At 40.6% G+C, this 13,293-nt stretch overlaps 1 protein-coding gene across 6 annotated transcripts; it reads right to left on the reverse strand.

Moving 5' to 3' along the window:
• Positions 1-360: 360 nt before the first annotated feature.
• Positions 361-8,730, reverse strand: ppm1ba (protein phosphatase, Mg2+/Mn2+ dependent, 1Ba). Of its 6 annotated transcripts, none has more exons than XR_013328071.1 (7): positions 8,306-8,730; positions 5,144-6,060; positions 4,531-4,648; positions 4,168-4,315; positions 3,771-3,828; positions 2,770-2,786; positions 361-2,249 (listed from the first exon to the last, which is right to left on the reverse strand). XR_013328071.1 is itself a non-coding variant. In XM_077729745.1 (7 exons), coding segments are annotated over exons 2-7 (1,197 nt in total). In that variant the 5' UTR covers positions 6,032-6,060; positions 8,306-8,729; the 3' UTR covers positions 361-2,248. The 6 variants fall into 6 exon arrangements, 4 of the variants coding, with proteins under 4 accessions (XP_077585871.1, XP_077585870.1, XP_077585872.1 ...); XM_077729745.1 differs by having other exon boundaries at positions 4,201-4,315; positions 8,306-8,729; XR_013328072.1 differs by lacking the exon at positions 2,770-2,786.
• Positions 8,731-13,293: the final 4,563 nt, after the last annotated feature.

Raw genomic sequence — 13,293 nt, forward strand, 5'->3', positions numbered from 1 at the left:
TATTTGGTTGTATATTGATAATTCAGCACTTACTGCAGAATTGTGAAATGAAATTTTAACACATTTACCTGGGTGAGTACGACTTGCCATAATGTAGAAACCGTGGGTTGTTTTCAGGTACTTTTGGATTTTGTTTGTTTAATCATAATGTAATTCCATAAAACGGGTAATAACATATTCTAATAACTTTAATATACAAGTTTGATTTTCTTAAAGCAGCCACTTAAATACATACATTTTTAGTTACATTGTATTGTAATGATATGGCCAGATCATGTTGAGCATTGTAAAATTTGGCAACACATAGATCTAGGTTTCATTTAGTGTCATTGCGACTGACTAAAAGGATCAAGCTTTGTTTGAAATTAAAATCTTTTTATTACATTTAGTCACAATATCAGGTACAAGAGAACCTGGGGATTTGGTGACATTTCATTGCACACCCAGATAAACTGCAACTCTTAAGCAGTGTAATGTCTTATCAAATAATGTACCGGTGTAGAAAGTGACATTGTAGAGAGCTTGTGTCCATCTATCTGCCTGCTAAACCTTGTAATGTATACAAACATGCATCTGTGGGGTCATTTTGGACTACTACCAGTCATGCCAGAATAGGTGAAATCAATAAATTACTCTGAAATTCATTGTTTTTTTTTAAAGAAAAACTATTAATTTAAAATGTATACACAAGTAACACAATGAAACAGGAAACAAATATACTATGTCCCATTGGCTGATTTGCTGCAACATCAGCCAGTATTGTCTTAAGGTTTTCAAAAAAAAAAAAAGGCTTTTGAGGGTAACCAAATTGTGAAAATGTATGTTCACATATATCATTGATAAGTCTCCATAATTTAGACAGGTTTATACAAAACAGTATTAATCAAAAACTTAAATTAAAAAAGAATCCTTGGAAAGCTACGTTTTTGCATCTAGGGACATTTTGTGGAGCTTGTTAATGTAAAAACTATACAATTTCGTCATACGCTGCTGAGGGTATGATGACTAAGAGGCTTTTTATCAAGTCAATGATGACGACAATGCCTATGTCTGATTTTCATTTTCATTAGTATTAACATGGTTTAAATGCAATACTTATGAATTATCGAGTTGAAATGTTTTTTTCTACAAAAAAAACGCTATGATGGGATGATAAAAATTCATCGTAACTATATCAGCAGATTTGACACAAAAAAACTTCCTTAGTTAACAAAAAAACAAAAAAACCTCCAAAAACTAATCACCAGATTTTCAATCTGTAATGGCACCTCAACTGGAAGGAGTCAGGTAACAAAACCAACATTTACTAGGTAAACTGACATTTTGGCATTTTTTTTTCTAATTTGATTTTACAAATCAAAATCACAAATGTAATTGGCAGCACAAGCAGGATTTGAGTGTATGTCAAAAGGAAAGGTCAATCTCCTTTTATTCACACACACCCTCTTTGGAACGGTAACTTGGAATACCATGCACAACCTTGTGCATTTCTGTTCAACAAAACAATTAGATTAGCACGTATGTACGAAAAAGAAATCACATATGCACCGATTAGGCCACAAAACTTGTTAGAAGATGAAAGAACACAAAATAGAGTGCCTTTATATGGATTATATTAATCAAGAATTAAAATAGGAATTATTATTGATGACAGTTATCCCACATGACAAAATGTGTGGGGTTCGATGACTACCACAGAACTGTATAAAGCACGTGCAAGAGAGATTCACCCAAAATAAAACCACACTGGCCTGATCTCATTTTGGGCTGCAGTTTCTAAATTGTCCCACTGTGGTAAACTCCCTCAAGTGATCAGGTGTGTTTGTCGTTGAATTTAAATAAAATAAAAGGCATGGCATTTAATAGTTCATCAAACATTTTTGTGTTTCAAGCGAGTGAAGAGCCTCAGTCCGGTTCAGAGTCCAGCAGCTTTATAGACCGTTGACTGACATGTGATAAGATCCACACTTCTCAAATAGTCTTCAAGAAGTGGTAGTGCTTTGGCGCATAAGAAATTTAGCTAGATAGCACAAAGTAGTGTGCTTGTTTTCCCTCTAACCTATCAGTAATCCTCCTATTTTTAAGCCTGCATCATCATCATCATCTTCTTGTAAAATCTCAGTGGAGCAAAGGGTACAGAAACCAGTAGCACAAGAACTTAAGTATAGATCCTGGAGCTCTTTTGTCGTTTTAAAGTCCATCAAGGAGATCGGGAACTTCTACCAGTGACACTCCAAGTCAGCGCCACTCTGGGAGAGGACAGACGTCAAAAGAGGAGAAAGAGGTGAAAAAACAGAGGAGAAGTCAAATTAGAAACAGAGGGAGGAAAAGGAGATTTAGAGAGCTTCCAGTGAGCAACCTGAACACAAAATAAATTACAAAGCAGGCTCAACACACTTCAAATTTTCTTCAGCCTGCAGAGGATGTTGGTTTTGTTGAGGGCAAGTGACAGAAACTGCTGTTGTGTGCGTGCATGTAGATCAAGAACAGCCTGTTGTGATGGGGCTGTACATGCATGTTTGAGCGCACAGGGCTAGTCAGAAGGGGGGGGGGGGACTTCATTGTCGGCAGAAGACGCACAAGACGCGCCTCCGCATGCTATTGTTGAGTGAACACTGATGGGAAGAGGGGAGTCAACAGAGGTGGTCGGTCGACATGCCTGTAAAACTGTGTGAGGTCGTATGTGTGGAGTTGAGAGAAAGTCAGAGGGAATAAAGAAAGTGGGGGGGGGGGGGCAAGGTGGGTCACTTACATAATGCGATCACTTACCAAATGAAACAGGAGGGCTGCATTAATCAGAGGGTGAACACAATTAGACAATATGGCTTGATGTATATATACACTGAATTAGTTGAAACTCCAAGCCCTTTTTTTATATTTGTGGTAAATGCAATCTGGAGATTATTCAAATGCAGCGAACGTCACTTATAAAATATAAATAGAATTAATTTAAATTGACTATTTTTTTTTTTTACAAATACAGAAAAGAGTCAGCCTCATGGAAGAGCCATTATATGCGATGTAGATACATAGATTTGGGGGTTTATGAATTTCCGGTACCAACCTCTGTTGACGTTGTAAGAGGTTGTTTTCATGTGGTACATTAATTGAAACAGGCATATTAAATGTCTAATTTTAAATATGGATAGATTGTTCTAAAAATGTCATGTAAAATACGTATTGTATTAGAGTTGACGAAAGCAATTGATGAAAACCCAAATATCCGAACGAGTGAACGTAGTGGCTTCTATGTTTTACCATGAAATCAACACCATCTAGCCATCCAAAACAATGGGTTTAATGTAAACTGTATTCATCCATGAAGAAAACTCAATTGTTTGTATGTTTGTGAGTATGTTGTACTTTCTCAGAAACACATTCTTTAGAAACACCTAACTTTTATATTGCAAAGTGTAGGGGGCCTGATATTTTGACCTGGGTTGAGGTCCAAAAAGTGACACATTCAGTGCAAACACACAAATAAGTTCAACATGGCAGTGTGCTATATGCCTAAAATATTAAAGAAATACCTTAGAACATGAAACTGAATTATATTCCAAAGGTGTAAGATCTGAGTCAACTGTTTGAAGCAACAACAGCAAAATAAATTCAAACATGCTTTTTTATAGACACATACATACTAACATTACACCAAACTTCCAAGTGGAACTGGCTCAATGGCACAATGTCATCACCCATATGGGACCAAATCACTTAGACTTGTCAAATGTAGAAGATACAAAGTCTTGGATAGCACGGTGGATACTGACCCCTTCTTCTTCTCTGTATGGACTTAGGCTGTTGTAGACTGCTTCAATAACGCTTTGTCTGCAAGAAAAACAATTAAATTAAACCCAGTGTTTTCTCTCAAGCAGTGTAACTTTTCAAACTGACTGTGCATTCATTTTAATGATTGGTTTCAAAATACATGAAAAATGTCTGCAGGTAAACAATGTAATAACATGCAAAAACCTAAAACAATCTGAGATATAGCTTTTTAAACCCCAAGCCGCCACTTTTGTGGAAGCAGGTTTAGTTTAAAACTTCATCTGAAGGCATGTACACCAAGGGTGCAACTAATTGGATAAAGGAAATTCAAGTTTATTTTCTGTAATATGTAGCCATTACGTGGTGGCGTGTTTGAGGTTTGCCCAGTGATTAAAACACCTTATGGTGGCGTAGGGGGGAGGGGGCTCTTACTTGCTGGCAAGGCCTCCCCCCGGTGGCAGAGCTGGCATGCCGCTGTCAGTGGCCAGGGTCCTCATTACAGTCACCAGATCAGGAAAACCCTCGTCAGCTGGCCGGGACAGCATCGCTAAAAACAATAGCGGAGAGTGCGTTACATTTGGTCCCTAAGTGGTGATCTCAGGTGTCACTCATTGGTGGCAATTTTTGTAGAATTTATATTACCAAAGCTAATATTTTTGGCCTGATTTTTTTTTTAAAAAATGTTGGGGTATTGGGCGTGAGAATGGAGCAACTTTAAGCAGAAAAAGATGGTTAATAACACAATAAAACCATCGCCCTCACCTTCCACGCGAGACTCCAGGTATTGGTTGAGCTCAGCATCTCTCCTCACAGCTTCCTCAGACACTTTGGGGGTGTTGGGCAGACACACTAACACAACACTCATGTTATCTCGGCTCCCCTAAGCAATAAAAGCAGGAAGAGTTATAAGTCATTGTTATAAAGATCCATTTAATGCTGTACAATATAAACATCATAGAGCAAGTAAAACAACAAAGTACACTTATGTCTTCGAATACTACCATCAAGTCCAACATTAAAATATATTATTGTAGTAAGCCAAAATGTTTTTAAAAAATGAAAAGAACAAAACAAATGTGAATATCATGAAAATAGTAATTCCATTCAAAAAGCAAAACTGGACCTGAAGGCCACTATTAAAGGAAGCTGGGATTTCCTTAAAAACTGATGAGTGGAGTAGTTGGCCAACGTATCTCTAAGTCATAAGCAACACACACATTTTCTGAGATACTAATTTTGGCAGTTATAATGATCAAAATAAAAAACATCTAAAATACACATGTCCGGATTGTTTGTAATTACTATCAAGTACAACGGAGAAAAAAACTGATCAATGTTGGAATAAAAAGAAGCCAATATAGTAACTTGTACTCACCTTGTGAAGGCAGGTGTCCACCACTTCGTTACAAACTCTCTCCAGGTCATCAGACACCTCAAGCCGCGATTTGACAAACTCGCACAGCTCCTCGTTAGACATGACATCCCAGATTCCATCACATGCCAGAATCACAAACTGATCTTGCTCTGGGGTCCGAACCAATGCATAAACCTCGGGCTCTGGACTCACAAGCTGTTCAGTGGGGCCTCTGCCAACCACGCACTTGTAGTCGTAGTCTCCCAAGGCCCGGGAGACAGCTAACGAGCCATTCACCCGTTGGATCATGACGGACCCGCCGGCATTCTGGATGCGCTCCCTCTCGCGTGGATTGCAAGGCTTGTGGTCATGCGTTGAGAAGCACACTTGAGAGTTTCGGTACAAAACAGCTCGAGAGTCGCCGCAGTTCATGAAAAAGAAATGCTCAGGTGACAAAAGGACACCCACGGCTGTGGAGCCACTACGGTCCATGCCATTTCGCAGATCGGAGAAGCTGCGCATGTGCTCATCAATCCTCAGGAAGCCTGTCCGGATGCCTGTTTTCACAGCCTCCACTGTGGAGGCAACCTCTGCTATAGGGGCATCAGTATTGCTCTCTGAACCAGCTAGTGAGTTCTGCTGCCCTCCGGCCCCAAAACTAGCACTGATTATGTGTTCCAGAAGGTGCTTGGAGCAGTAGTTGGCAACCCTGGACCCTGCGTGCCCATCGTAGACTGCAAAAAAGGACCAGTTCATAAGGCCGGGAGCAGGTAGCCCCAGTGCAGCAGTGTGAGCATCTTCCATTTCCACTCGCCACCCCTGCATGGAGCTTAGCCCATAACGGATACCATTCCCTTCGCCGTGGGCGTTGTGCTTCTCTGTCTTGGGCTTGTCCAGGAAGGCACCCATGGTGCTGCTCTGTAGAGACCCACAGCTGCCTAAAAGAGAAGACAAACAAGAGGGGATCAAATAAATATGAAAACAAAATGTACACAAAGTGCCATTGGCACTGCTACAAAGAGAATAGATCACACCTCGCTCAGTTTACCTCAGCAGTTATTTAAAAAGCCTTAAAGACATACCTTAACCCAGCTACAGCGATAATCCCTCAAAGATGAAAAAACACCCACACTTTTGTTTATGCTTAAACAGAGAGACATCTGTTTAAACGCTTCCTTGGCACAACAGGATGTTAAGATGACTCTGTTGAATGTTGTAGTTATTACCGGTCCATTTATTCTTCAACTGCATTAGCTAAATATACACCGTTAGAATTATCAAGAGTGCACTTCTTATCTGGCATACTCTATAATAAGATCATCAACTGTCAACAATATGCATGTGAGATGTCAAACTTTTACTAAACCAATTCTATTGATAATTTAGGACCAAATCCATAGATATGTAGGTTGGAGTGGAAACTTTGAAAAACAGTACCATGGACAGTGCTACTTCTACTTACAAAATTAATTCATTCCTAAAGTGGTTTCATAACTTGAATTTTTTTCACAGTGAAAGTCATGTAAAAGTATATAGACACAATTTACATGAAGCACTTTTGTTCATCCCAAGTGTTCTTGGGTCTTTCGTAACCTGAATATTTTATATCTAGCGACATTCACAGTACTCGTAGGATTCATGTGGGTGACATGTCAATCCAAGATTTGTTTGAAAGTTGGTCCACCGAGATAAAGAAGGGTTAGTGAAGTCATACAAGCAGGGCTCTTTTAACAAGCTAAGTCAATTGGAAAGTTTGCTGGTGAATGAGATGCGCTCAGAGAGGCTGAGAACAGCCTGTCAAATGCAGATGAACACATGCGTCTAATCCATATACTCAGGTCTCTCTAATGCTTGTTACGATTAAGCACATTAAGTTTAGGGGTCTCGGAAATTGGACTTTACCCAGCTACATCTATAGTTAGGCCCATTACAAATAATCAAATCAAAGTACATATTTAAGGCTTTTACTTGCAAAGAGGACTCGCCAAGAATATCGTAAACCCTCTTTGGTTGATGACTCATCATAAGTTGCAACTGAAGCGGTCAATTTCCTGGAAGGGGAGCACTTTGTATCTAGACGTCGTCAGTCATGGTCAGCCTAGCACCGTTGGGAATGTCAAATGAAACTAGACGGGTGTTTAGCAGATGATAGAAACAGGAAGTACATCTCAGTGGAACAAAGGTGAATGGTTAGCAACTGAATACTAATTGTCCAGAGATAATGTATTCGATATATTCAACTATCATTCGATATATTCACTCCCATCTAGGTGCAGTTAGCTTTATATGGAATCATAATTCCGACATGTGTAATCTTCACACTAAGGCCTGTCACAATTATTTTTTTTAGGATGACTTATTTTCTTGTGGGCAGCCTGGTGGCGCGATTGGTTAGTGTATCGGCCTCACAGCTCTGGGGTCCTGGGTTCAAATACAGGTTGGTCCACCTGGGTGACGTTTGCATGTCCTTTGTTTCCTCCAGGTACTCCGGTTTCCTCCCAAATTCCAAAAACATGCACGATAGGCTGATTGGACACTCTAAATTGCCCCTAGGTATGGGTGGGAGTGTGCATGGTTGTCCGTCTCCTTGTGCTCGGCTGGCCACTGATTCAGGGTGTCCCCCGCGTTTGGCGCGGAATCAGCTGGGATAAGCACCAGCACCCCTCACAACCCTAATGAGAATAATTTGGTTCAGAAAATGAGATGAGATATTTTCTTGTAAGCTGTTTTGGGGTTTCCCAGTGAATATCATTTTACTACTATGCATGCAGCCCAAGCTATGGGGGCATGTCATCAAGCAGCCAATCACAGCTCACCTACAAAATACTGCCTTTGACGCCAAATGACGTCACATCTATAAACGAAATAAAAAACAAACGGGTAAAAGGCCTTCTTAGCATGGATAAAGCAGATTCTGCAACTAACATCCATGAAAAAGGATGTCACTCATACCACATAATTATTGAATTACCCAATTCCTCAAAATCAACAGTTATCTAACCATACAAAAAAGCGTTATATGATGACTACTACTTGATCGTAGAAAAATGCCATTGATCATCCCTTGGCTGGAATGGACACAGATTTAGACGAGGCTTACTTAAGAAGTGTCAAATTGTATATTACACACGAGAGTGGCATGACACGTTCGTGCGAGGTAGTCTAACCCCGATGTGTACTTACTGTTTAAGGAGATGCTGGGACTCGGAGCGTCGTTGTTTAGGTGGCACAGAGGCAGGTTGTGTTTAAAGGAGCTGGGCTTGGTGTGATGGGCTTAGCGTTCTTTAAACATTAGGCTCTTTCGTCCAGCGGCCGCTAGCCCCCTAGCATGAAGAGAAAGCTAGCCAGTCAATTCCTTTCTCCGTAGATCTCCGTATCGGGGTAAGTCTGTTGAAGGCATATTTGAAAGCAATGTCAGATACAGTAGGGCTATCGGTTGACATTGAAGATACTTTTTTTTGGCCACACGACGTAACCGATCGGCTAATATTGGCTAAAGCTAAGTTAAATGTATGAGGCAGATGACGTTCTTTTTAACGTCCAGAGAGAGGAGGAGGAACCTGCTCGCTCGTCGTCTCCGATTGCACAAACACTGATTTGAGATTGCGCTTTGAATGGCCGCTTGGTATGTCACTCATCGTTCCTCTGACGCACTGTAAACACTCGACATCTGGCGTGCTTGTTTTAGTGGGTGTGTGGACACTTCATTAGATACACGTGTACAAAACCATTTGTACTATAGATTCATACATTTATTCATTTTCCGAGCAAGGTTCGCGAGGTTGCTGGAGCCGATCCCAGCCAACGACGGGTTGTATGGCACATGGAGACTAATTGACGACGCACGCACATATACTCATTGTACGGGTAATATGCAGCCTGCCATTCATGATTTTTGGGGATGTGGGAGGAAACCGAAATACCCAGACAAAACCCATCACGCAGGTCACAGAACATACAAACTACACGGGAAGATCCGCACCCAGGATGGAACGCTCGATCTCAGAACTGTCAGCTGACGCGCTAACCACTCTCCCACCAGGCTGCCCACATATATATTCATATACATTGTGCAAGTGTATGGAAGTTGTGGCATCTGACTGTAAATGTAGCTAAATCAAAGTCCCCTAAAGGCTCCAGTATAAGTTATCTCGTATTTAGGCATCCTGGTATTACATTATTAAAATGGCAGTATGTTCCATTTTTTTTTATCTCAGTCAGCATGCAATAGGTAGTTCTATAATCTAAGTGAGATACCTCATCAAGACATATCCAAGTTATTCTTAGCCCACTGGGAAGCTAACTATAAGTGGTCCTTTCTGCATGAGCGGGATGACTGACAGAAAGCAAATGCACATAAAATAATGATCTGCTGCAGCATTAGAGTTATATTCCCCACTCATGCTCATAAACATACACTTATGTGGTGCTCAGATCATTAACTGACACTCATCACTGTATAATGTAGCTGAACTGTGTCCGCGCCTGAGTGTCTTGTTTGCAAATCTAAATTGGTGGCCACCCAATCACAGCGGAATTTTAGAGTGTTCAACCAGCTTACATGCATGTTTTTGGGATGTGGGGGAAACCAGAGCACACCCAGAGAAAATCCACACAAGTCAAGGGAAAACATCCAAACTTCACACAGTGAGGACCAACCTAGATTCGAACCCAGTACCCGAGAACTGTGAGGCCGCGTATTAATCACTTATCCGATGGGCCACCGGGCTCTTCGAGTAAAATACCGACTAGTTGGTTGTAGCAAATGAATTGGCTCCAGGACCCCAATGACCCTTGTGTGGATAAGCGATACAGAAAAGGAATGAATATTATCACATAATACATTGAAAGAACTACACAGGACTTCTTATATAAACCAATCGGATTAATCAATAGTCCATGGGTTCATTGAAAATTAAGACATAAGCATTTTTTTAACACAGATTGAGAGTGACGACATCCAAGAGAAGAGTCTGTATATGCTCTGCTAGCTTTGTTACGTTAATTAACTGTTATGTACAGAAGCAGGCTGCAAAAAGCTTACTTTTACAGCAGGGGTGAGATCAATTTTCTTAATGATGTTTGTCTAAAAACAACTGAGTGGATCAACAGAGTCAAGTGCCGTTTTTTGTTTATCATACAGTCTGTGTGCAAAGGAGGTGGAACACACAGTTGGGAGTCTTCCCTTTTTCGCCGGCCCAATCACTGAGCAATCACGCCTCACCTTGCCCTTTCGCTTTTCAAGCACAAGAGCTCTTGAAAAACTGATTTCCTGCCTCCTCAGAGGGCTCGTAGCTTTTGTCCACCGTGGAGAGGAGTCGGAACAATAATTGTTGTCAAAATGTACTACAATGCTCATTTGATCTGCATGTCAATTTGTGTCTGAATAATTTTTGTTGTTGCTCTTTATGAAGCCACTCTGACTAATGTATGGGTGTGGATGTGTGCCTTTACTGGTTGTAAGAAGAGGGGTAGCATACACATTAATCTGTATGGGTCAAACTGCAGTAAATCATCACTAACTGTTTATTTAGGTGAGAAGAACTATGTATATATAATTCTAATAACATTTTGAATGTATACAGATAATAATACTGAATTGCATTACTTGTAGATCGATAGTTTTACTCTCATATAGCCAACGTCCTTTCTTCGCCCTAGCTTTCACAACAGCACTTAGACCTCACCACCATCAGACTGGTTGCACATACATACTTTTTAGTTTTTATTCTGTAAAACAACATCTATAAATATAGTTATTTTTGCGGTGGTTTGTTTTCAAGTTTTTATATAATGGTCCAATTCTAGCAACCACAGCTGCTAGTATTTTACAGAAAATATATATTTTTTAATTTTTCGTTGGCTCCTCACGTTCTAACTGACCAATTTGTATGAAATGTACTCTTAAACTATTCATTCATCCATGTTCCATACTGCGTACTATTGTAAGGGTTGCGGGGGTGCTGGAGTCTATCCCAGCTTACTTTAGGCAAAAGGCAGACTACACCCTAGACTGGTCGCCAGTCATCCATAGTGTGTACTTTATATCTCCACACACTTGCCTAAATTAAGGAATCTTTGTAATTTAGCACTTTCCACCACAATTATAATATATATAGCAATATTATGCCTTTGTGTGCCATACTATTTTGGGGTGCTTAATATTTTGGGGTTACCTGGATTCCAGTAATAGTGCTCCCCCTTCAGATATGCCCTTAAGACATATACTATCATATCCAACCCCTTACAGGTTTAGGTGTATTACACCACTGCTATCAAATACTGCAGCAAAGATAGGTCGCCCTGAGTTGGTAAATAAATAGTCCTGGTTTAGTGCACCTGCTGTTCTTGGGTCGGGGGTTAACTGGTTACTGGCAATAGTGGGAACACACTTCCATCTAGTGCCAGAAAGCCGTACTACTATTCAACTGTATTTTACATTATTATGTGGAGTCGGAATGAGAACATTTGTGGAAAAAATAGGCCTCATCTGATTTCAAAATTGTAACAATGGGCCATTCCATTCCAAAATTTGTTTCTGACCTGCTTCATCCTCATTAGGGCCACGTGGGGTGCTGGAGCCTATCTCAGCTGACTCCACGCCAGAGGCTGGGAACACCCTGAATCGGTGGTCAGCCAATTGCAAGGCACAAGGAGACGCAATCACACCCATACCTAGGAGCAAGTAAGTGTATCCAATCAGCCTGACATGCATGTTTTTGGAATGTGAGAGGAAACCAGAGTACCCAAAGGAAACCCACGCTGGCCCGGATAGAACATGTAAACTCCGGCCTGGATTTGAACCCAGGACCCCAGAGCTGTGAGGCCGACACACTGACCAATCGCATCACTGGGCCGACATTTAGAATAAACCCAAAAAGGAAATATACTTATATAATACAACTATTTTTTTCATTTCTTTCTTTTATTAAAGCTTATCCTACTTAACTCACCTTCTCACCCACCTTACATACACACCCAAAATATTTTCACTTTATGCAACTATATGCTTTATTTGCTCACACACTATCCAAAAATAAGCATTCTTTACCCACATTGGATCCATTCAAGCGCTCAACCTTGATTTTAGAATATACAAAGGCAATATTACCTTTCCTGGCTTTGTATGCCATATTGCAGTATATTTGTGTGCATTGCTGCATAACCCAGCAATAAATGCCTTAAAATCCTAGCTTTTTTGTAGTAGCAAGTGGTTAACAACTTAGCTAGTGAGAAGGCAATAAAGAGGCATTGATTGACAGACTGCCTGAGCCTTATAGGCCAAGGTGACTTGGGGAATAACAATAGTGTACAAGCAAATAATATTAGAAGGCAGGCTTCAGCTGGAACAAATCTTTTGACAAAGCAAGGACGATCTTCTCCTTGAGCAGGCATGAAGAAGGCCACTGTGCTTTCCACTTTTTTCTCATCCTTCTCATCGTAGTCTTGTTCTGTTTACCCAAGCCTGAGTTGGCAGCATCTCAAGTCGATTTTACTCCCAATGGAGGCTTCAAGATGGATGGTTAAATTGTTTTGCTTCATTAGTCTTTCCAAGCTGATAGTAAAGACTTACTGACATAGCAAATCTTGTTGTTGCTATTATAATTATTATTGCATTTTACATTTTTACCACCCTACCTATCTACCCACACAACCCTCCCATTTCTGTACCCACTGACTTACCTATAAATACTGACCTTTTAACTTACCCAGTGACCCACCAAATGTATCTGAGTATTTGACATGAACTCCTCTGTGATTATATTTGATTTGTGACAGTTTAGTCAATTTATTGAAAATAAATTATGAATGTGAAGCACAACTTCACACTGAACCAGGTGTGTGTTTGTAGAGGGGTGTATGTGTGGTGACCCCCGTTCATCTGTGATCTAACTGCAGCTGACAGGCAGGTTTGAGGCCTCTCTCCAGGGTCCTGTATGTGTGTGTATGTGTGTGTTGGAGGGGAGGTCTAAGTGAGAGAGAGATACAGACCTAGTGTGTGTGTGTGTGTGTGTGTGTGTGTGTGTGTGTGTGTGTGTGTGTGTGTGTGTGTGTGTGTGTGTGTGTGTGTGTGTGTGTGTGTGTGTGTGTGTGTGTGTGTGTGTGTGTGTGTGTGTGTGTAATTAGAAGCTCAGCGTGAAATGCAGCAGGTCTCCTGTTTTTGGTTATGT

The sequence above is a fragment of the Stigmatopora nigra genome, chromosome 12, assembly GCF_051989575.1.
Source record: "Stigmatopora nigra isolate UIUO_SnigA chromosome 12, RoL_Snig_1.1, whole genome shotgun sequence".
NCBI lineage: Eukaryota > Metazoa > Chordata > Actinopteri > Syngnathiformes > Syngnathidae > Stigmatopora > Stigmatopora nigra.

What these genes read in the sequence shown, in the direction of transcription:
- ppm1ba (XM_077729743.1), bottom strand. Translation starts at nt 6,031, where the DNA reads ATGGGTGCCTTCCTGGACAAGCCCAAGACAGAGAAGCACAACGCCCAC. An exon ending in TGGACACCTGCCTTCACAAG is followed by an intron (nt 4,649 to 5,143) that starts GTGAGTACAAGT and finishes TTTATTGCTTAG; the next exon opens with GGGAGCCGAGATAACATGAG. An exon ending in GGGGGAGGCCTTGCCAGCAA is followed by an intron (nt 3,829 to 4,200) that starts GTAAGAGCCCCC and finishes TTTTTCTTGCAG; the next exon opens with ACAAAGCGTTATTGAAGCAG.